Below are 25,457 nucleotides of genomic sequence, written 5' to 3'. Positions count from 1 at the left end.
TTTCAACAAGTTTCCAAGTGTTTGTCTAGAGATCACACTTAGGTTGGAATAATCCACAAGGCATTCCAGATAAATAAAATTCTAACAATGACACCTACAGAATTTTGGTACTTAATACTGGGACCACTATCTCAAATGCCTAGTGTTTGGACAGATAATATAAATGGGGGGGAGCGATCCAGTAGTGAAACAAGAGGTCAGCGAGTACCCAGCTGCTATGGAGAGAGGAGAGCCCAACACTGTCAGATATTCTGATTCTTCAAGAAAAAACAGAAATTCAGGTTTGTGGGAGAACTCTAATTTTTAAAATGTTAACAACTAATACCATTTTTGAAGGCACTATGGAAGTTAGACAAACCAGGTCTAGCCCCTGGACCGCTCTGATTCCCACACTATCCCTTACTAGATCCAACGCACAATTGAGTTCTGATTACCCCTTGAACAGAGAGCAGCAAGAAACTCAAACTGCAGAGGTTGGGTCTCTGCCGCATTTTAAGACCTTAAACTTCTCTCCTGTAAAGAATGTGGAATAAAGCATAGGGACAGGTAAAAAAAAAATCTCAAGAGAAGACCTTCTGTGTCTTGGATATTATGAAAAAAAAATGGTTCAGGCAAGGGACTGCATTAATTTTGCTGGACACACGGGGAAAATGTGAGGAGAAAAGAGGAAAATTCAGCATAAAGAGAAATTTTGAAGTAAGGAGTGCCCAAGAAGTAAGGAATAGTTATTTTAAGAAGATCACCATCATCATGATTTATGTTTAAATAATTACATATATATCTACAATATGCATTTAATTATGAAATATGGTTTATTGGATGTTCCCCACAATAAAGTCATGAAACAGAATAGCACATTTCAGAATTAATCATGTGAGGAAACTATTCATTTTACTTGTAAACTGAAACTTTAAATTTAGTTGTCAAATCAGAATAGATCATATGTTAGTTATATTAGTAAAAATCAACAATAAATTTTCAGACAAAAAATGACTGGAAGAAAGGAAATGGGATCTATGAACATATTTATAAGTATTCAGGAAATGGAATAAACACAGTCAGCAAAAAGGCCTAAAAGTTAAGGCACTGTCTCCAGTTGCAGAAAAGAAAGTCAGGGCAAAGGTTTTAAGAAGACTATGAATATTGGCTGTAGAATCAGAAAGAAGAGGGACCATCTGAGAGAAAGAGAAAGAAGCTAGAGCAGATCTCACCCAGGAAGACAATCCACTGCAGAGAAAGATCTGGCACCATGTTAAGCTCTCCACCTTGGAGGACCACTGGCACCAAAGGTCTGAGCCACGCAGTGGATCTCTTAAGCACAAGTTATGAGATTGAGAAATCATGAGTCCAGGAGGAAAACTAACTCAGGTATGACTTGAACAAGTAAGCAGCCCTAGTACTCTGGGCAGACGACTGATCCTGAATATTGGAAGAGTCAAAATGTCCAGCAAGAAGAGGGCAACATCAGAAGGTTTGGGATACACAAAGGCAGGCAGCTCCAGTGACACGGTTGCTTGCTAAAAACAAGAGCTTTGCATTCCAACAGACCTTTTTTAATTCCTGTTGCTGCCGCTGGAGAGAGCTACTTAAAATCTTGAGGCCTCAGTTTTCTTTTATGTGAAATGTGGGCAATTACAATACCTGCCTGAAAGGTTTATTGTGGGAAATGACTGAGCTAATGCATGTAAATTGCTAAGCAGGGTCCTTGGCATACGCTTAGTTCTTTAAAAAATATTTGTTGGTTGATAGTTGGTTATGGATTGAAAGTCTGTCATGCTCAGTGTGAGAACCAGTGTGGTATTTCCAAAATGTCTTTAGATGAGTTTGAAGCTGGAGAGAATTGTTAACAGAGGTTAATTATCCTCATCAGCCAGACTATTTTCTATTAAAAGTGATCTCTTCTAATCCCCAATATGTTGGAGGGAGATATAAAATACATTGCACAAAATGTTTGGTAAACTCTTCTTTGGAGTTAATCAGTGAATAGGAATGACATGGCAATGGTTTTCATACATTAAAAGACTGAAATTCTGAAAATTAAGACAAAAATTTCAGTTGAATTTTAGAAGAATCCTTTAGCAATCTGAGCTGTTTTTAATGGTGATGAGCTTTCCATCACTAGCCAAGGCTTCCTGCAAGCGTTATTATAAAGGTGATTCCTGAATTCAGTAGAACCAATGGTTCTCAAAAACTGGTCCAGACATCTATACTCAAATCACATGCCCTCCACTGTTTCTGTGTATCTAAAATACAGATTCCTGGGCCTCATCTCCCACAGATTCCAACTCAGATTCTATGGGCGCTGTGGGAATCTGTATTCATTTTATTTGAACTGCTAAGTAAATCTGATGCATAGTCAAATATGGAAAGTGATCTTCCAGTTAATGTCTTACGATTTTATCTATGTTGACTAAGTTTAAGAATCTCTGGGCTATTTCTACATAACCAAAATAAAAAACACTTTTAAGCCACTGAACCTGAGTACTGAAGATAACCAATACGTAAACATTAATCGAACAATAAATACTCACAGAGAACCTACTATACATAAGGTTCTGCTTAGACATTGAAATGAAGGCCTAATAGTGGATATATGGCTGAAATCAAATATTCTGGCTAAATAACTGGTTTGACTTAATTAGGCTCTGAGGAACTGAATACATTTTAACCAACTAAGTTGTTTAGACCACCTGGCCTCATTTCTAGTTAGTATCAGTTCAGAGTGCTTCCAGTTCTTTAATGTAGCATATGTTATGAAATTCCCCTCATTACATTCTCAAAATAAAAATATTTTAAATTCATGTGAATTTTTAGCATCAATTTATGAAATATTACTTACTTTTTAAAGTCAAAAATCACTGCTTTATTTTTAGATTTCTCTTTCTCTCTTCGTCTTTTTTCCCCTCTCTGGTGTCCATCTCTATTTTCCCCATATTTTTTCTCTCCTGTACTTGGAGGTGTTGGAGGTTTGATCTGTAGATTATGCAACCTCTCGATCCCCTTCCATGGATGTCTTTTAGATTTTGGAACCTGCAGAACAAAAGCTGGTCAGTATTGTATAACAGAGGTCCATTTTAAAGGTAAGTCGTGACACTTCAAAAACATTTAATTAAAATGAGCACAGGAAAAATCCTTACGTAAGAGCAAACATTCACTGAGCATTTACTACATGCTAGATGCTGTACTAATCCAGGGCTTTACCTGGATTACATCACACCAACAAAACAATGGGGTGGGCTGGATCTTGTCACTACCACCATTTTAAAGATGAGGAATCTGAGGCATAGAAAGATTAAGAAATCTGCATGATGTTACATAGTTAAGGAGTGTTGTAGTCAATACTCAAATGTGAGTACTTTAACTCCAGAGCACACATCTCCTAAGAAAGCTATATATGGCCTCATTCACACCATTTACATCCTCACAAAAGATTAATACATAATTTGCTGGGCCCTTCTACGTGCAAGGCTCTGTGCAATTACACAAGTTTCATGCCCAGAAAGTCAGCTTTGCCCAATGTATCAAAGAGAGAAACATAAAAATCCAAATAATGTAAACATTAGATGAAAAACTAAAGGACATATGTTAAGCTTGAAGGAGAGGAGGCCTCCTTAACATCCAAAAAGCGAAGTCATAAAGAAAATAAAAGACTGAATATATCAACATTTTAAAGTTTACAAAATGAATGATAATCCTAAAATTTTAAAAATAAGGAATAAACTGGGTGAAAATAGTTGGAAAATAAATAACAGAAAAAGCATTAATATCTAACCAGAATAAACAAAGAACTTACAAAAAAAACAATTTTTTGAAAGACCAATAATCAAAAAAAAATTGTTAAAGGAAATATAAAAGCAATTTTCAGAAGAGATATAAATGACTTAACCTAAAAACATAAAAAGCTGCTGAAACCAACAATAAATATCAAAGAAATGTGAATTACAGAAATAATATTTTTAACCCATCAGATCGCTAAAAATTATGAGTTTCATAATACCAAAGGTTAGTGACAGTATGGGGAAATGGGAACTCATGCATTTTCTAATGACAGTTTAGATTGGTTTAGCTTTGTTTAAGACAATTTGTGAATTTGGTTAAAATTTTAAATGAGCAGTCTTCTATAAAGCAATTTATTTCTTGGTATCTACCACAGAGAAGTACTTACATCTAACAAAAAAAGGCATGTATGAAGGTTATCACTGAGCATTATGTTTAATAGGAAAGAAACAGAAATGGCCTAAATGTTTGTCTATAGTTAAGTTAAATTATGATACATTCAGTCCACAGATTGCTATGCAATACTCAGAATGAACCAGATCCTTTTGTTAACAAGAAAAAAAATCTCTAAAACACTGCTGAGCAGAAAAAAAGTCAGTTGCAAAACAGTATGTACCGTATGCCACTTATGTACAAAAATCCACAAAGCAAAACTCTAAATTTCTCTATGGAATTAGAAGGGGAGAAAAAAAACCAGAGGAAATCAAAGTCACTTGGGAGAGAGGAAGAGAATTTAGCATCATATCTGCTGAGCTTTTTGATTTTAAGAGAGTCACTTGAGCTTTGTTCAACCTGTGTAGCCTCAGTCCACCCTCTGAGTCCCAAGTTCCCTCTGACTCACCTGTGCCAATCCAGAGCCCCTTCCTTATTGAAGAGGAAACAGGCCAAGACTCCCTGGAGCCATGAGATACTAGCGCTGGGTGATAGCTCTTCTCTTCCTGAAGGTGGATAGATAGCCAACAAAATTGTCCCCAGTTGAAAGACTACTGTTTTCTCAAGTTTCCAACCATCACAGGTTTTGCTGCCTTTAGTGCTGCTCCTCTGTGTTCTCCTCCATACAACTGAAGCTGGAGATGACAGGACATTATTGTCACTTACTTTGCACTTTTGTGTATTTTTCACATTTTCTACAGTGAACATGCATTACTTCTAGTAACTGGGGGAAATTAAATGAGGTCAAGGACACACCTCCATTCCTGAGAAGCTTATACACATCTAAATGACCCTTCTGTGGATTCAGTCCTTTGAATAACTAGGGACCAGTGTAAAACTAGGGGATGATTATTAGGAAGCTTCCAAACAGCTAACATTTCAGAAATTTCCACATAAGTCATTGGCAATTGCATGGCTTTTATCAACTGAAATTGTGAAACAAAATAGCTTTCAAACTCAAAGCTTTTGTATTGCAATGTACCCAACTAGAATAACTTCGGGTGGGAGTTCTTAAAAGCAAGATGATTGGATCGTGATAGACCCAGAGTTTCTGCTTTGTTTTCCTTTGTCTTTTTTTTTTTTAAACTTGTTAGTTATCTGAAGCAATCTGAGACCATGTAGGTTTCACTTCCCAACGGATTCTTCTACTGTGACCTTCTTGTTTCCCTCAGGTGGAATTCAATGGTATTCAGTTAAAGGCTGCACAGAGAACCTAGACAAGTGCTTTAAGGAAATCGTGACAGCTCGTGAAATTTACTATGCTTACTGCTGCCATCAACCTTTGTGCAATTTCTGAGGCAATGGCCTATAACCAAATTGCTTGACTGATCAGTCTTAAAGCCTGAGCTGGTGATCCAAAGACATCAGCTACTATCAATCAGCCCTATGTAAAAGCCTGAGACCTGTAGGTTATAGGAGTATGGTCTGAAACCGATTTTGGCTTTGAAGGTACCCAACTTCATACCAACGACCCCCAACTCATCTCAGAAACATCCTTTCCAACATCATCTTTCTCTTCTCCTCTTTCTGCTTACTTCCCCTTCCTGTGATTTCAAAGCTACAAAGAAGTAAAAATGTGACTGAGTCAAATTATTCATGTTATCTATAGTTGACTAATTTTCCTAAATATTTCCACACTCCAAAATACAGTTACAAATGAATTGCATCACAAGATACCAAGTGACCTAAGAGTGTTCATTTGGTTTCCAAAACAAACTGCCTTGCTCTTTCTGGGTGATTTATGGTATGGGAGAAACTGATTTAACAAATATTGTAGGAAAAACAACCCATGAATCAGCAAACCAGGCGTGTAAGAACTACAAACCCAAATGGCAAGGGCTCAGGCAGGTGTGAGGGTTGGCACTTACTTTTCCCATCTGTGTTAGGATTTGTCAAAATTCTATATTTCCATAGTTTAACTATGCCTTAGTGCTTTGGCTAATCTGGTTTTGGCAGATTAAGCAATTCAGCTGAAGCAAGGAAATGGGTTCCCATCCACAAGCAATTTTAAAGGGTAATGAATATACTCTGAACTGCATTTAACATTTTTTAATGTGCCATATTGAATGAATATTCTCATTCAATGCCCTACTTTTGCAACTTCAAGATTATTGTGTTTTAAAATTTAAAGTTGTTTTTCTCTGTATTTTCAGGAGTTTGATAAATTAAAACAGTGAATAATAAATCTCAATAAAACCTTTTATTATTTTTTCTCAGTACCTATGACAACATCTTATACACAGTGGGCCTTCAATAAATGCTTTTATATAAATTTGGAAGAAAAACATCATTAAAAAAATAAAAGCCCAAGGAAACTAGACATTTTCCTCCACATTCATTTTATCTATATTCGTTAGCCCATATTTGTGAATCTACTGAGAAAAAAGTTTCTTCATCCTGAGATTTAAATCCATTTGCCATTATTCTGTCCCTTTGAGTGTCAGCCACACTGGTAAACAGTGGTTATTTCAGATCGGTGAACTTCACGGAGATTTTACTTTTTTCTTGTTTTTTTAAAGGTAACTAATGTTATTTACCCAATATCATGGAGAAAAAAAGTGACAAGAGTAGATAATCAGTGACTAACTCCAGAGGGCTTCTCAAGCTTAATTCACAATCTAAGTACAGTGAGAAGAGAACAAGGAAGCCAGAGCTAGTATTGTGTCACTAATTAGCTGATAACCTTGGTAAGTCACTTTGGTCTCTCTGCATTTTATTCTTCTCATGTATAAGATGAAAAGGATTGGATCATATGATCTCTCAGATTCCTTCAAATTCTAACATTATAGGCATACCTCAGAGATAGTATGGGTTTTGTTCCAGACTACTACTAAAGCAAATATTGCAATAGAGTCATGTGAATTTTCTGATTTCCAAATGCATATAAAAGTTATGTTTACACTATATTGTGGTCTAGTAAGTACACAATAACATTTTGCCTAAAAAAAAAAAACCAATGTATGTGCCTTAATTTAAAAATACTTTATTGCCAAAAAATGCTAACCACCATCTGAGCCTTCAGCAAGTCAAAATCTTTTGGCTGGTGAAGAGTCTTGCCTCAGTGCTGATGACTGCTGACTGATCAGAGTGGTAGTTGCTGAAGGCTGGGGTAACTGTGGCAATTTCTTAAAAAAAGGAAGCAGTGAAGCTTGCCACATAGACTGACTCTTCTTTTCACAAATGATTTCTCCGTAGCATACAATGCTATTTGACAGTATTTTATCCACAACAGAACTTATTTCAAAATTGGAGTCAGTTTTCTTAAACTGCCACCGCTTTGTCAATTAAGTTTATACAATATTCTAAATACTTTGTTGTCATTTCAACAATATTCACAGCATCTTCACCAAGAGTAGTTTCCATCTCAAGAAACCACTTTACTTAGCTCATCCATAAGCAACTGACCCATTAAAGTTTTATCATGAGGTTGCAGCAATTCAGTTACATCTTCAGGCTCCACTTCTAATTCTAGGTCTCTTGCTATTTCCATCACATCTGCAATTACGTTCTCCACTAAAGTCTTCAGTCCCTCAAAGTCATCCCTGAGGGTTGGAATCAAGTTCTTCCAAACTTCTGTTGATGGTGTTATTTTTACGTCTTTCCATGAATCACAGATGTTCTTCATGGCATCTAGAATGATGAATACTTTCCAGAAGATTTTCAATTGACTTTTCCCAGACCCATCAGAGGAATCACTATCTATGGCAGCTACATATAGCCTTATGAAATATATTTAAGTAAGAAGACTTGAAAGTTGAAATTATTCCTTGACCATGGGCTGAAAGAATGGATGCTCTGTTAGCAGGCATGAAAATAATATTAATCTCACTGTACATCTCCATCAGAGCTCGTGGGTGAAAAGGTACACTGTCAATGAGCAGTAATGCTATTTTGAAAGGAATCTTTTATTGAGCACTAGGTCTCTGTAATGGGCTTAAAATACTAAATTAACCATGTTGTAAACAGATATGCTGTTGACCAGACTTTGCTGTTTCATTCATAGAGCACACGTAGAACAGATTCAGCATAATTCTTAGGGGCCTTAGGATTTTCAGAATGGTAAGCATTGGTTTCAAGTCACCAGCTGCACTAGTCTCTAACATGAGAGTCAGCCTGTCCTTTGAAACTTTGAAACCAGGCAATGACTTCTCTCTTGCTATGAAAGTACTAGATGGCATCTTCTTTCAGTATAAGGCTGTTTCATCTACATTGAAAATCTGTTGTTCAGTGAAGCCACCTTCATTAATTATCTGAGCTAGACCTTCTGGATAACTTGCTGCAGCTTCTACATCAGCACTTGCTGCTTCACCTTGCACTTTTATGTTAAGAAGATGAATTCTTTCCTTACATCTTGTGAACCAACCTCTGCTAGCTCCACACTCTGCTTCTACAGCTTTCTCACCTCTCTCAGCCTTCAAAGGATTGAAGAGAGTCAGGGCCTTGCTCTGGATTAGGCTTTGGCTTAAGGGAATGATGTGAGTGACGCGATCTTCTATCCTCACCACTCAAACTTCCTCTGTATCCGCAATAAAGAGGCTTCACTTCACTGTCATTCGTGTGTTCACTGGAATAGCACTTTTAATTTCCTTCAAGAACTTTTCCTTTGCATTTACAACTTGTCTAACTGCTGCAAGAAGCCCAGCTTTCAGCCTATCTCAGCTTTTGACATGCTTTCCTCACTGAGCTTAATCATTTCCAGCTTTTGATCTAAAGTGAGAGACACAGAGACATGCAACTTTTCCTTTCACTTGAACACTTAGAGGCCAGTGTATGGTTATTAATTGGCCTAATTTCAAGATTGTTGTTTTTCAGGGAATAGGGAGGATCAAGGAGAATGAGAGAGATGGGGGAACAAGAGAACAGCTGATCAGTGGAACAGTCAGAACACACACAACACCTGTCAGTTAAGTTCACCTGTCTTAAATGGTTGCGATTTTTGGTGCCCCAAAACAATCGCAGTAGTAATTTCAAAGATCACTGATCACAGATCACCACAACAAATGTAATAATAATGAAGAATTTTGAAATATTGAAAGAATTACCAAAATGTGATGCAGAGATACAAAGTGAGCAAATGTTGTTGGAAAAATGGCACTGACAGACTTGCCCAGCGCAGGGTTGTCACAAACCTTCAATTTGTTTAAAAAAAAAAAAAAACCACAATACTGTGAAGCACAATAATGCAAAGTGCAATAAAACAATGTATGCCTGTATGTGACTCGACATTAACTAACACCTCTTTGCTGATGTTTTCTTACCTTAAAAACAAGACTCAGTGCTGAATACAACTCATGAGATAGGCTCTGGTTATATGATCAGTGCTCACTTAGCTCTGTACTGTCCACGAAATTGAAAGCGAAGGCAAACCATGACAGTTTTCTTTGCTGAAGCAGTTTACCTGCATGTTAAATTTTACCTCAAAATCACCATGGGAACAAAAATAACTTTCACATCTTTGATGTGGTATGGTGAGTAATGGCCTCCCAAAGAAGTCCACATTCTAATACCTGGAAACCATGACTATGTTACTTAACAGAGCAAAAATTATTTTGCAGATGTGCTTAAATCACAGATTTTGAGATTAGGAGATTATCTTGGTTTACCCATGTGGGCCTGTGGTACTAATCACAAGGGTCTTTATGAGAGGGAAGCAGGTAAAACAGAGTCAGGGAAGATGTGACAGTGGACACAGAGGTCAGAGAGAGATGTGAAGATGCTTTGCTGCTGGCTCTGAAGATGGAGGAGAGGGGTCATAAGCCAAAGGATGTGGGGGACCTCTAGAAGGTGGAAAAGCCAAGGAAAGATTCCCCTCTAGAACCTCGAGAAGGAACGCAGCCCTGTGGAAACATTTTAGACTTGTGACCTCTAGAATGGTAAGATAATTAATTTGTGTTTTTTCAACATGGTGATTCGTTATAGCAGCCAAGGGAAACAGAAACACTTTATCATGCAAGGGATGCTGTGGCACCTCCCCTCCCCCAAGGTTGACACATCCAATACTTGCTTTACATGGGATATGATTTCAAGAGTGGCATCTCAGTGTCATATTGTCTTCCTTTCATTCTAATGATTTCTCAGTCATAATTTCCCTTGAAACACACAGATGGCCGACAGACATGCACCCGCATCCTTTCATTTTTACACCTCCCACTCATGCCCCTATTCATTCAAGATTTCTTCAACTAACAAGTCTATTTTTTTTCCTATCCCTCACACCTAAAGGCAGAGTGATACCAGATTAGCCTGATTTTAATCTATTTATAAGACATCAGACTGAAGGGCTAATAAATCTAAGAACCTCCCTCAGTCCTCTGAATACCAGATTGACTTTCTTGATTATATTTTCTTTCCACAACTGAAATAGAAACCTCAGTGGTTAATGCCTCTTAATTCATTTAAAAGAAAAGTCTGCAACAGATAAATTGAGGGTGTCTGTGTCTGGAGAACGTAGCAGAGAAGAGACTCAAAATGTATTTATTAGCCAAGGAGGGATGTTAACATTTTGCCTCCCAGCACTCAGTTACACGATCTTCTGAGAGCACACATTTTATTTACTTATTTATTATTGAAACACATTTTTTAGAACTGAGGTGGCCATTGCTGTTTTCCCCACTGTACTGATGATAGTCTGAGACCCCCCCAAATAGCTGACAGGTGGCAGGGGGGATATTCAAGTGATGTGCATGTGATCTTCACTCCTCCATAAATGCTAGCCCTGGAGAGAACCACGTGGGTGAGCAAGAAGCTGAGCCTTTGGGATGGTACAACCCTGACTCCTCAGCGTATGTTTCAAGTCTCTAAGAAATGTGACTTAGGGTCTTTGAAGGAACCCCAGGAGCAAAGAAACAGCAGTCAATGGAATGGTTGATAAATGAACTTTGATATACTCATTAACATATATGCACCCAATATAGGAGCACCTAAATATATAGAACAAATACTAACAGACAAAGGGAGAAACTGATGGGAATACAGTAATAGTAGACTTTAACACTCCACTAACATCACTGGATAGATCTTTCAGACAGAAAATCAATAAAGCAATGGAGATACTAAATGACACAATAGAACAGTTAGACTTCATTGATATTTTCAGGACATTACATCCCCCCAAAAAGAAGACACATTCTTTGTAAAATAACTATAACTCAATTAAAAAATGTTTAAAAAAAAAAAAAAGAAGAATATACATTCTTTTCAAGTGAACATGAACTTTGAGCTTCGTAAGCACCTTGGAGTCCAATTAAGGACTCTGGATAGAAATATTCAGTTATATAATGACAGAGAAAAGTCTGAGACATTGAGTATTGCGAGCTTTATCAACAGGGAGTCATCTTTCAGTTTTTAATTTTCTGCAGTGAAGAACTTCATGTGTTAACACCTTTACGGCTAAAACTCCAGGCCGATGTACATTAAGAGACATGGTAAAACACCTACATCTTTGGGGAGATCTAGGGTCAACATAGCACCAACTGTATGTCCAGAGTAGTTCACATTCTCTCTCCCGGTGACTGACCTGTATGGCTGCAAACCCTGTAAGTGAAGATACTAGAGGTAGCTATACCTGCTTGGACACATTTCTCCTATCTGCATATTTCCTTGATCTCTGCGGATGACCTCCAATAATTCTGTAAACCTGTTTTGCTGAACCTCAAATCCTAATGCTCCAACTAGCAGGACACATACAGAAAGGCAGGTCCATACTCTAGCCTTCCCATAACTTCTTGGTGTGAGCATATTTTATGTCTTCTCATCCCCACACTTACTGAATAAAGTTAAAAGATCTGCCATTAGAAATTATTGCGTAGAATGGAATTTCCAGTGGCATTGTAACTATCAGTTTTGGTGCCAGGGCAGACATAAAATAAGCTCTCAGATTAACTTTGGAATTCATGTCTTGGCTCACATATGGGTGTTACTGATAATACTTACCATCTGGTAGTTTCCTATTTTAACTAATTATTCTTGCTAACTAGGTGTTAAACTTAGTGATACTACATGCATGTGTTGTTGAATTAATTGCACACTCATTTAAAAACTGGCACACTGTAAAATTCAGAGCCCTGGGGCAAAAGTGCAACGGCCAGGACAAGTAAGAGTTCTGATTACAGAAAAAGAAGAAAGAGAAGATGTAGTCAACAAGGGTAGAAATTTGAAGCACGTAGGACTCATTAATTCAACAACTATTTATTTAGCAATTCCTACATATCAGGTAGAATGAAAGTGATAAGGATCCAACAGTGAATAATTTCAATGTTCATGCAGTTACTTCCAGTGCGTGGGAAGAAACCACAAAAATTGGCACTGTAATATAATGTAGTAAGTCTGTCACATTAATAAATACAGGGTGACATATGGGGTTCAAAAGGGTGGTCCACACCCCAATGCTGGTCACAAAAGGCTCTCAAAGGAGGTATGACCAAGCTGAAATCTGAAAGACAGCAATCAGCCAGAAGAGCTGGAAGTCTGGAGGGAAAACATTCTGTGGTAGTTAATTTTATGTGTCAACTTGTCTAGGCCACAGCAACCAGATCTGGCCCAACATCATTCTAGGTGTTTCTGTGAAGATGTTTTTTAGGTGAAAATGATATTTAAATCAGTAGACTTTGAGTAAAACAGATTAGCCTCCCTAATATGCGAGGGCCTCATCCAAACAGTTGAAGGCCTTAATGGAAAAAACATAAACCTCCCCCAAGGAAGGAGACCTCAGATTGTAATTCTCCCTTAAGTCTCCAACCTGCCAGATTTGGGACTTGCCAGTACCCATAACTGTATGAACCAGTTCCTTAAATCTCTCTGTATTTACATATATGTCCTATTGGTTGTTTCTCTGGAGAATCTAATTAACACGGATTCCAAGTAGAGTGATCAACATATGCTGCAGCCTTTGAGGCACAAGCAGATCTCAGAATGCCTGGTACCCAGACTGAGAAATCAAGACCCATGCTGATTCCCAGCTATGAGATAAATAAGATATGAGGATCAAATGCACAGCATGGCAACTAAAATTATCAATACTGTATTGTACACTTGAAAGTTTTTTTTTAATGGAGTTATAGTCAGTTTACAATCCTGTATTAAGAGAGTAGAGCTTAAATGTTAATACCACATACACAAAAAAATTATAATTATATGAAGGGATGGAGATGTTAATTAACCTTATTATAGTAATCACTTTGCATCACATATATGAATCTAATCATCACATTGTCCATTTAAACTTACCTATGTTCTATGTCAATAATACCTCAGTAAAGCTGGGGGAAAAAAGACTCATGGTAAGCTGGAAAAGTAGGTGGGGCTAGAAGTGGCAGGATCTTAGAGCATGCCAAGAGTTTGCCTTTTCTCTAAAGACAACGAGGAATTATGACAGCCTACTGTGTGTCTGTCTAGCACCAATCCACCCTTTTCTGCAAACTGGGCCTCATCCCCACACTCCAACCAAAGGGATTTCATAGAAAATGCCTGTATCTTACCCCACCCGTTGAACACTGAGGACTGTCTCTGGACAAGGTGTATCACACAAAACGGGCCAGTTAAGTGCTGATCTGGAATTTTTAAACTAAACTTGACTAAAAAGAGGGAGAGTCACTATCTGCAAAACAGGGTGGAAAACCCAGAACTTGTGAGTCGCTGTGTTTTATGTTTGTGAAAAACACCAGTGTGCAAAGAAAGAGAATGAAGTTGATAACAGAGAAACATCACTGAGAGATGGTGAGGAGGGAGCACTTCAGTCCCCCATTCCCTTTGTTCTTGAAGTCCAGCTGCATCCCACACTTTAGTTACCCAACAACTTTCTTAGATTCTTGTGCCCCAGAATTTTGTTTTTGCCTGAGCAAGCTGAGTTTCTGATGCTTGAGGTCCAGGGTCCAGACTTATACAGAATCTCCTGACAAGTCTAAGAAGGGCAGTGGATGAACAGTTTTGAATTTTAGGAAGGTCACGGTGGCTTCAGTTTGGAAAATAATTGGAACTGGAGGCTAGGAGGGCATTAGGCTTTTGCAGCAAGCCAAGTGAGAGGTAATAAGGGTCTATACTGAGATAGTGGCAGTGGGCATCTAAGAATAAAAAATACTTCTTGCACTCCTATGTGCAGGAACCCTTTTAGGTACCAGAGATACAGCAGTGAACAAATTCTTGCTCTAAGAAATCTTACATTACAGTGGGAGAATCAGACAACAAACAATAACCTAATTTCTGTCAAGCAAATACTACAGGAATAAAATTAGGTAGGTTCAAGGGATGGTGCATGCTCTATTTTAGATGGGATGGGTAGAGCAAGGCATTTCCAAGCAGAGATGTGAAGGGGATAGAGGAGTGTCACCTACAGTGCAGAAGGTGAGCACTGCAGACAGCAGGGATCTCAATGTTCTCTTCTGGACATACAAAGTTTGAGATGCCAATTAGATGCCCATATGGAGACTGCTGGTATGAGGTCGAACATACAAATCTTAAGGGAGAGGTCTGGTAGAGAAATTCAGGATTCATCATCAATTATATGCCACTCAATGTCTTTGAACTGAATGAAACCACCTAAGGTGTAAGTGTAAGACTGAGCCCTGGGATCTGAAAAGTTTAGAGGTAAAATGGAAGGAGTGTTCTGGCTTCTGCAGTGGGGAGGTCCACTAAATAGAGGCTAGAGGAGATGTTAAAAGAACCCTCCCTCCAAATCTGCCACAGTGACTGAGATGGTCTGTAGAAGGTCTGAGCAGGGCCAAGGAATAGAGTCCAGCTTGCAGAATTTTAGTATCTACGGCAACAGGCATAAAACATATGGGTCTGAAGCCCAAGAGGGAAATCTGGGCTGGAGACAGATTTGAATGTCCAGCATATAGGTCAAAAAATTGAGGTCAGTATGAAGAGTGGGAAAAGAAAAGAGACCAGAGTAGAACTTTTAGAAAAACAGACAATGAATGGGGGTTGGCATAAAATGAGAAAGAAATCTGTAAAGGCTCAAAGGAAAGTTCAGGCTATTGTGGGAAAAGGAACAGACAATGGGGCTTAGCATATGAAAAGTGGCTTATGCTTCAACCTTGAGGCTTAGTTGAATTAAGTTCTGTGTCAAAAGAAAAACAGAGGCTTTGGAACTGAAAAAAAAAAAAAATCAAGGCTGTAAGTTTATATTTCCGCCATTTAGTAACTGTGTGACCTTGAACCAGTCACAACTTTCTGAACTTTAATTTTCTTATTTGTAAAACAAGGTCAGTAACATTTACTTCATCAAATCTTGCAGAGTGTCTAGTGTATAAGTGCTCACCACCTGGTCCTCTTCTTTCTCCCTCTCTGCTCTTTCCATCAAGAAGGCAGGGCAGGATAAGATAACAGCAATATCAAAAATGGGAATGTTGGAGGTGGGTGGGGCTGTGGTGGGTAGAGGAGGCTACACTGAGAAGGTGGAACTTGTACGGACCTTTAGAGAATGGAGCTCAGATCTGGGGCTCTCAAACTCACAGGGCCATTAAACCCAGGGGAGCAGGTTAAAATTCAAGTTCCTGAGACCTGCCTCCAGGTAGTCTTCAGGTTAGGCGTGGGCCCAGTGATTCTGCTACAAGTAGTACTTAAGACCACATGCTGAGAAGACGCTAATTTAGGTAAATGTAAGAGTGTGCAGTGCATTATGGGGGTGGGGAGTAGGGATGTACATAGATGCATGATCTGTTTAATCTAAACAGAGAGTTCATATGATAAATCACACCATGTAAGGGAGAACACTGAGTTCCAATAAATGAATTCTGGAATTCATGAGCAAGACTGAGGAAGTAGTATACACACAGCTCTGGTTTTAAAGCTCTCCATTTAATTTCCTGGCTAGGAAGGGCCATGAAAAAAGAAAAGGCCATAGAAAAAGGGATGCAGACAGATCCATGAAAGGGAAAATAGAAGACAAACAACTCTAGAGAAAAGGAGCAGAGGAGTGGTTTCAGAAAAGAAAATCTTGAGTAAGGATTTGTTAACCAAAACCTGAGAAATGGAGACCTGATTGAAATAAAAAGTTGTTTATTTGGGGATTATTAGGACTACAGCTCAAGGAACACAGATTCAAGAAGCACTCAAATTGTGTTCCACTGGACTACAAAGTGGGGGAGGTCTATAAAGGCAAAAACTGCAAGGTTACATTTAGTTACATGAGTTGTTTATCAAGAATTAAAACTGGAACCCGCAAGAAATAAGGATGCTTGTTAAGTAAGGATTGGCTGGGGTCCAAAATGGTTGCATAGTTACAAGGAGAACAACATTGAGACTCAAGGTTGCAGCTAGTAGATGGGGCTTTAGAAACAGTTGGTGTCCCTGGGTTAGGTATAATTCACAGAAAGTTCGAGTTCTCAGTGGTGCAGAGGTAAGTCTGAGACCTGGTCCTCAATGGCCACACAACTCCATTTTTGTATGCCTCAATTATGATCACTCCATTATAATCTCAACTTGTCATCAGAGTAATGTCACACCCTTCCCTCCTACTATATGGAAAAGAAAGGATTGGTTTATAATTCTTAAGATATCTTGCAAGAACCAACTTCCTATAGTTCTCAGTTGGGGGCGGCGGGTAGAGAGAAGCAGTCCATCAACTTGGATGAGAAAAAAATTGTACCTTTATTTTTCTCTTTTCACTCATCTGTAACTGAAATTTAGCTTTTCCTTTCATAATGAATAAAAGCATCAAGCCAATAGAAAACAAATTTATAGTTGCCATGGGGAAAGGGGGTGGGAAGGGATAAACTGGAAGTTTGAGATTTGCAGATACTAACTACGATATATAAAATAAACAACATGCTTCTACTGTATTGCCCAGGGAACTATATTCAATATCCTGTAGTAATCTATAATGAAAAAGAATATGAAAATGAATATGTGTATGTATGACTGAAACATTATGGTGTACACCAGAAACTGACACATAAACTGACTATACTTCAATTAAAAAATGCACATCAGAACAGTATTAGAAGCACCTGTGACTTTACCAAAAAAGTATCAAATATTTTTATATCATATTTTTGTTACCCAAACAAAAAACTTTTTTTGCATAGGCCACTCCAACATCATTTACACTCATCAACACTGAAATTACAGTGGTCATTATATCCAACACTAGATCTCATTTAATACATTAATAAAAAAAGCACATGTATTATCATACACTGGGTTTTTAATCTTTCAACATGCCTTCGTAATCCTCTATATGCTATTTCAACATTTGGAAACATTATTCTGAAATGGAGACTGTTTGTGTTACCTATTGCTCTGTAACAAATCACCACAAAACTTTGTATCTTAAAACAACAATCATTTTTACTGTTCTCTCTCGCATGGTTCTGGGATCCACTAGGCCAGTTTCCCTCGGGGTTTCTTATGGAATTACAGTCAAACAGTGGCTGGGCTGGAACCATCCGTTTACGAGTCTAGCTCCTACACTGGGAAGACATGAACAGCTGGGGACAAGAACAGGTGGGGCTCCTCCAGCAGCTGTCTCTACGTGTTGGGTATAGGTTTGATATGATTTCAAATCCACTTGTTTATGACTTAAGCGAACTTGTTTTAATCCACTTGTTTATGACAAAGACTGTTTTTAGATGTTGTTTTGATACAAGAATGAAGTCAGTTGTGTCAGGATCATCACATCACATCACATCACATCAGTTGTCCTTGATGAGCACAGCTGCTGAGGAGCCCCTTGGGGGCTTATGGATAAGAACATGGGGAGAAGCAACTATGGCAAGGGGACATTTAGCCTATAAACACTGAGAGTTTGTGAGGAATATTGCAGAGTTTGATTTGGGCAAAATTACAGACTTTTACTTGTTGATCTAGTTCTCCATTTGCTCCTGCTGTGGCCAGGCTGCTCTTGGTGGGCAGTGGTGTTAAACTGTACAGCAATCTCAGGAAGAGAAGGGACATTTTTTCCTGTCTTGAGCACTCATTCGAGATGGCATGAGGCGGGCAACGGTACCTGGAAGCAGCCCAGTCTGCCCAATACCGGTGCTGTGGTTCCCTAGCAACGTGCTCCAGCAACAAGGGATTGTGGTCTTGTGCTGGCAGCTGAAAGTCAGCTCCCATCTAGTTAAGCCTTCTCTCCCCAGAAACCAAATTTTTATAGAGGTACACCACAACTTAATTTGGACTGTCATCTCCCCGTGCCTGGAACAATAGTGTAATTAATCTATCATTGGTTTGAGGTATGTTATTTCTTCATTGGCTTATTAAGAGACATTAACACTGTATACTAGTGGCTTGTGAAATTTCTGCAGTAAGCCTGTGTTAAATAAACTACTGACAAAGACAATCTCAGTCTCTGAGCATAATTTGCCACTCCCAAGACAAAGCAACGTGTCTTTCCATGTGGTCCCTCTAACATGGCACTTCAAGGTAGCCCGACTTCTTACATGGCAGCTCAGGACCCCAAGACAGAGACAGCCAGAGAGAAGCTGTACCACCTTTTATCACTTATATTCAAAAGTCACACATGTCACTTCCACTGTACTCTGTTAGGTGAGGCAGTCAGGAAGGCCCACTTAGGTTCATGGGGAGAGCACACAGACTCCACCTCTTTATGAGAAAGAACTGGAAATGGATGAGATCTGAAATGTGGTTGAGGCCATTTTTGTAAAGTATTATCTAATACAGGATTTATAAATTTCACCAGCCTGTCCAATGGGTCCATGGCACTTAAAAAATAAAATAAAATAAGAACCCCCTTCTAGAACCTCATCACAATATAAGTTCACATTAAATAATTCACCATAAAATACCAATCATTTCTTCTGGACCCTGACTGGTGATTATATCCAGCCTGTTCTCTAGTTAAGTTGTTCTACTAGAGATCTTGTTTTGATCTTGTTTCTTTGAAACTATGCCTTCCAATGATCCCCCTCCCCACCTCCAAAAGACACACACGCACACAGAGACACATACAGAGGCAAGCACTCTTCCAGATTTCATTTTTTCTGGCAAAAACCCTCCATCAGAACCAAACAGAGTCTGCTTGAAACTCACCAGAGAATTCTATTTTCAGCCTTTCTGAATTATATTTTGCCTAAACAACTAGCCCTCCCTCCTCAGAACGCTGTTAACAAACCACTCCACTTTTGGCTGTCAGGCCTCTGGGGAGCCTCACCTGCAGCCAAGCCCTCAGCGCACCTGCAGCCTCCTTGCCGCGCTGCCCTGAGTGTGTCTGCCATCTGGTGGCCAACGGTGGTAACTGCACTTTGCGGTCCATCCTAGTGACTCCTGCACTGTTCTTTCCTGGATCCATTACAGGATGCTCTACTTATCATCTATTAAGGTCCCAATATCCTGCACCAAGTTATGTAAAGCAATAGCCTTGGGTTATCAAAACATATGCCAAGTGGTCTTTGTGGCAAGTTATGAATCACAACCTGTAACAGTGCCTATGAAGGTGGTTTCAAGTCTCACGGTGGGGAAATGGGTAAAAAACTTAGGAAAAAGAAAAGAGGGAAGGTAACTCTTGGGGTGTAAAGTTCAACTGACCGACTGGATTCCATCCATCTGCACAACTGACACAGTGTGGGCAAGTTATTTCTCTGATCCCTGTAGTCCTCATCAACAATGTCATGATTGTATGTGTCCTCTAGAGTTATTCTGAAGGATATAGAATACCTTATGAAAAACACCTAGTTGGGGCAGAGGGAGGGTACAGCTCAGTGGCATTCATGAGGTCCTGGGTTCAATTCATAGGACCTCCGCTAAAATAAATAAATAAATCTAGCTACCCACTCTCTCCCTAAAAAAAACCCAAAAACACCCTTTGTATCTCCCTTTAAACATAAAAAGGACCTATAAGTGTCTTTGAGGTATTTCTGATTTAAGCATAATTGTTGACAAACCATTTGGCCTCAAGTCCTCTGGTTCTTCCTTTAGTGGACATGAAGTAGGACAGTGACCTGTTATTTCCATGGGAAAGATTTTTTTTTTAAGATTTTTAATGGTTTCTTCATAAATAAAAAGTCCCACTCCCAACTTCTCCCTCGTTCTCCTGCATATCTAACCCCCCTCTAAATTTCTAACATCTATACCACTTCTAAATTACTATTACTTATTGCATGAGTGTAATAAGAGTTTGCCTAGTCTTAACTAAAAGGATTCTGACATTTTGAACCATCTCTACAGTAATGTTAATTAAAGCAACCAATGACAGGGTACTTCCTGACTGCTAGCCCCTGGAGTAGGTGTTTTTCGGGGCTTTTGGGGGGGCGTTGGGTAGTTAGGTTTGCTTGTTTGTTTTATTTAAATGGAGGTACTGGGGATTGAACCCAGGACCTCGTGCATACTAAGCAGGCACTCTACCACTGAGCTATATACCCCTGCCATGGACTAGGTGTTCTGATACCTCCTTAAAAGTAGAATTTTCCACCTGAATGATGGAAGGCGGGAGCATTTATTCACTGGCTCTCGTCCTCCATTGGCTGAGGATTGCTTTAGGGGCCATTAACTCCCCTCACTTCCTGGCTGCACTTGGCAGGGTTACCCTTGAATATTAATTAAAGCAATAATCTACAGAAATAGTAAAACCTTATGAATTGAGCCCTGTGGACATAAATTCTTTGTTTAACCTCAAAGACCCTCATAATCATAGGCTTATAGATAATGCTCATAAATTTTTAAGTTTTTGTTACAATTTATTCATGGCAACACCACCTGTTGACTACATAGATTCAATGAAATAGACCATTTTAAAGATCCAATTTAGTTCTTTTCATAAGACTAGAAAGCCCTAGAAAAAAAGGCAGTAGAAACTTTAAGTGAATTTTTAGCAAGATTAAATATAGATACCAATTTAACTAAGATTTCAATAGGTCTATTATATCTTAACCTTATTGTCTAAAATGTTAATTATCTTGGCACTAAACTTTGTATTTCATAAGGCTCTACCTGCACAAATGTCATGATTATTAAATGATGCAGCAGAAATCCAACATGAGCACACAACAGTCATTATGAATAGTCCCTTCAACATCAAACACATACACAATTACATTTAATAATATATTTGTAAAGATTCAACTGGTACAAAACAATCATAAGAAATATTTAAGACAAATGAGGAATATGAAAAATACTCGGAGAAATAAGAGCTAAAGAATTCATATACATGAGATTATGGAATTCTCTGGGCCAAAAAACGAAGTCACCATACGCCTGGTTCTTGGGAGATATGAAAGGTACTAAGTATTGAACAGGTCAGGCATTGAGAAAATATGAAAAAGATAAGACTGGCCAGCAGGTCTGTTGCAGTGGGTTCTTTCATGCACCATCCTAGTTCCCTAGAGGATGTCACTTTATCCAGCTCTTCCTTGTGGGAGAAGCTATGGCTTTAGGCTTTGAAGCCGCATTCTTGCTCATGATTTCTGGGAGGGTCCTATCCCTTAAATATTATACTCTCCTCTCAGCAAGACTACAGAGCTACTTTTTTTCAATCCAAGCATCTCAATGGACTAATAACAAAAACACCTGAAATGCTGTTGACTCCAGGTTTGAGCATTGCACTTCTGATTAGAGAGGCCTGCTATTCGGTCCAGTTTAAGAGAGGGGTCTTCCTTGGAAAGTCCAAGAGGCAGCGGAATGTAAAGCAAAGAGTGTGAATTTAAGCATTAGGCATTACTGGATTTGAATCCAAGTTCACTGGGTGACCTTGGGAAAATTTATACTCTCTGAAGTTCGGTTATCTACCACATAAGGAAACTACTGACGGCCATTCTTCAGGGCTGGGTCATGAATAATTTGTGTAGAGCTCCTGTCCATACTGTCCATTCTATAAATAGCAGCGTGTTATGGGGTTAAAAAGTGTGAGCTCTACGGTTCTTGCCACTTAGTCATTGTTTGATCTTGGGCACATTATTAACCTCTTCATGCCTAGTTTTCCTCATCAGCAACACTGGAATAATGACAATAACCTCCTTATTGGCTTGCTGTGAAGAGAGAAAGCATCACTGCTCTTAGCACACTGACCTCTTTCTATTTATCAAGCTTATCAGTATCTCAAAAATTTTGTCCGTGCCTATTTCCCAGCCTGTAATGTTTATTCAAAGACTGATGTGTGTTTGTGTGGGTGTGTTTATATCTGTGTGTGTGTGTTTGTAAAGCATTCAGAACAGTGTCTAGCACAGAGTATATTATTAAACTATTGATAATAAGGAGAAAAAGAAAGATTAAGCTAATATAGTATCACTATGATCCCTTAACCCTACAGAACTGAAAATCCTGAGTCCAAACTCTGCTAAAACCAATTCCTCTGTCCTCTAGAAATTTTCCAGAGCTAGCTGATCTCCTGCTGCATATAAGTCCACAAAAAAATATACCTCTCCAGGATACCTCCATTCCCCAATTCCTTTATTGTATACTTAGAATGTGTGCAAATAAAATACTCTTATCCTTGCCATTAATCTTACTTTGCACCGAGCTAGTACCCAGAGGACCTGGAGTTTGAAGGGCCAGGTTTCAGGCTGTGCTCAGTCTTTGTTAGGCAACCTTTGGACCCACCACATATCTTTTCAGTATCTTCCTTTGTCTTAAGCACTAATTTTCTCACTATCTGTTGAGAGTACTAATTGAGATAAGTAATACAACTCATATATACGTAAACAATATTGGGTCACTCACCTGCTCAATGGCTCTGCTTTGTCCTTAGAACAAAATTTAAGTTCCTCACCATGGCCTTTGTCTGTTGGACCCACCCACTACTTCCCTTCCCCTCTCTCGGCCCTAAGTACATCAAACACCAAGTTACTCACAGCTCAACAACTTTGCCCTCATGTTTTCCCCTGCCAGTAATGTTCTTCACCAGATCTTTTCAAAACTGTTTGGTCTGTTTGTCTGTCTATCAGTCTATCTGTTTTCGGCACTCAGGTTTCCAGTCAAGTAACTTCTGGGAGGCTTTCCCCACCTGCCTAGTCTTAGTGGTGCTGCCCTCAGTTGCTCTCTATCACATCAAACTCTTTTATTTTTCTCACTGCATTTATCACCACCTGAAATTTTTTTTTTCACTTATTTGTTTAACAATTTTCTCTGTGGGCAGGGGCCATGTCTGTTTGGTTGACAGCTCTCGCTCCAGTGTACAGACAGCACGTGGCCTATGGGAGATGCTCCTTAAATGTTTGTGCATAAACAGATGTGGACATGCTCCACAAAGGGATATGGATGCAGGAGTCCTGGAAGATGTACTGCAGGGACCAGCTGTGGCCACTCACTGCTAGAGCTATGGCCAAGAGAGCAGAACAGCTCTGCAAGTCCCAGAGGCCTTCTTGCTTAGGGTACTCTGAGGGAAGTTACCATTTTAGGCAAAAGCAGGTAATTGTACAATGTGGAGAAGTCTTTTTGTGAAGAGAAATACTGGGGGCCCCCAAACAATGGAGGGAGCTCCTCAGAACAGCCATAGCAAGGCAACAATCACTTACAAGGGAAGCCAGACCCAGAAGAGACCATATGGAAGATGTCAAGTGTGAGGCCAAAGAGAAGGAGCAAAAAGGCATCATGAACTCCTTTTGGAATAGGAAACTTGCCAGGGGGGCTGCTGTGGGAATGGTCTGCCCCAGTAGGAAGGTGTATTTTATCCCTGACCTTGTATTTAACTGTCAGAGCATAGAGATAATAAAAAGTAGACTGACTTTTAGTCTGTTTTATCACTACTTTTAAACTGTGTGTCCTCACCAAAAGATTCACTCTCACTTGGGCCTCACTCCTGATTGTTGATGTATCCGATAGTCCATGGGAATTGGATTCTGCCACTGGACCATTAGTGAGAATGTGGCTTGGTTCTTACCAAATTATTTTGAAAAAGTAACAAAGTAGTGAGACATCTGGCAGGCAGAACCCAGTCAATACAGTGCCTCTGAAAAGAAAGCCCTTCCTAGACTGTGTTACGCATTTTATTGGCTTTCTTTTAATTGGTGTCGATAATGTTATTTAATGATGATGTTTGCATTTGCCCCAGTCATCTACAAATCTGATTCATTTTCAGGTCCTGGGAATAGTGAGTGGCACACGCTAAAAGATTCAGAGCTATAACAGGGTCTGCTTCTGTCTTCTTTCCCAGATAGGGTAACTAGCCTGTGTTACCTTCACATTCTAGGCCACTCACCACCTCAGTTTAGTTCCTACTCTTACAGGACCTGTGCCCAGAAAAGTTGCCCCAGGGTCAATTCCCCTTAGCAGTTTGTGGCTGCAGGTTCCTCCATCAGTTTCTTAGCCGCAAGGCCTTTGCACTTCCTTCTTTTTACCTGGAACAGACTTTCCCAAATCTTCATATGGCTACTCTTAGCCATCTAGGGCTTACTCGAATGTTATCTCTTCAAAGAGGTCCTCCCACTAGAAAGCAAATTCCCTGAGAGCAGGGATCTTGCCTGTCTTATTCATCCCCTACATCCTGTTGTTCCTAGAACAATGCCTGTCTCATAGTGGGTGCTCAATAAATACCAATTTATTCATTGACTGGTACCTGAGTTCAAGTTCTTTGCCGGCCTGTTTATAGTAGTGATTCTGTATCACCAAGTTCTCTAACATCTCTATACTTTGTCCATGATCTATTTAGCTTCAAGTTAAGAGTATTGGCTTTGGAGTTGACCAGCAGGTTTCAATCTCTGCTTTGATATTTCTAGCTATATGTCCTTGGGCAAATTATTTAACCATTCTGTGCCTCTATTTCCTCATTATTCTACAGATAATAACACTTTCCTCATAGGCTAATTTAAGAATTAAATAAAACTATATGTAAAAGGCTTACTGCAAGGTTTGGCACACAATAAAAATCCAATTAATATAACCCATAAGTGTTATAAATTAATGTTATTATTCTTATTTGTGCTATTTTTATTGTGGATGCACTCTGCTTTAGGAGCAGTATGACTTAGTAAACTTGCAAGGTGACGATCCTGCCTAACTAAGTGCACACTCCACAGCCTACCATTCACTCCGGCATGGTCACTCAGCAGCCACTCTGAGTGAATCTTAAACGATGAGTGAGATTTTAAGAAGCTAAAGATGCATGTGGGAGAGACTTCACATTGAAAGGGACCTCAGGAAGAAGACAGGAAGTTCCAGAAACAGCAACTATGTCTACATAACTAGACCCTGAGGTATATTCATCCATTTATTCATTTTGAAACCATTTTCCAACCACCTATTGTGGCCCAGGCACTGTGCTAAATGCTGGCAATAAAAGGGAACAGAATGGGTCCTTGGCCTCAAGGAGCTCAGCCTACAGAGGAGACAGAGTTGTAAATGGACACCTTATGAGAGTC

At 39.2% G+C, this 25,457-nt stretch overlaps 1 protein-coding gene, 1 non-coding gene and 1 pseudogene across 2 annotated transcripts; 1 reads left to right on the top strand and 2 right to left on the bottom strand.

The window, feature by feature from the left end:
- Window positions 1-2,842: 2,842 nt before the first annotated feature.
- Window positions 2,843-5,506, top strand: C4H9orf57 (chromosome 4 C9orf57 homolog; the record flags this gene model as incomplete). The annotated part of the gene is made up of 2 exons (XM_032479119.1): window positions 2,843-3,080; window positions 5,382-5,506. Coding segments are annotated over 2 exons (363 nt in total), but the record flags the coding sequence as incomplete, so codon positions are not given.
- A 208-nt stretch (window positions 5,507-5,714) lies between these two features.
- On the bottom strand, window positions 5,715-18,261 carry LOC116663363 (annotated as a pseudogene).
- A 2,192-nt stretch (window positions 18,262-20,453) lies between these two features.
- Window positions 20,454-20,525, bottom strand: TRNAT-AGU. Its single transcript has one exon. It is a non-coding gene; the product is annotated as a tRNA-Thr (tRNA).
- Between the last annotated feature and the right edge of the window lie 4,932 nt (window positions 20,526-25,457).

The sequence above is a fragment of the Camelus ferus genome, chromosome 4 (genome assembly GCF_009834535.1).
Source record: "Camelus ferus isolate YT-003-E chromosome 4, BCGSAC_Cfer_1.0, whole genome shotgun sequence".
NCBI lineage: Eukaryota > Metazoa > Chordata > Mammalia > Artiodactyla > Camelidae > Camelus > Camelus ferus.
This window is presented reverse-complemented; position numbering and strand designations above follow the sequence as displayed.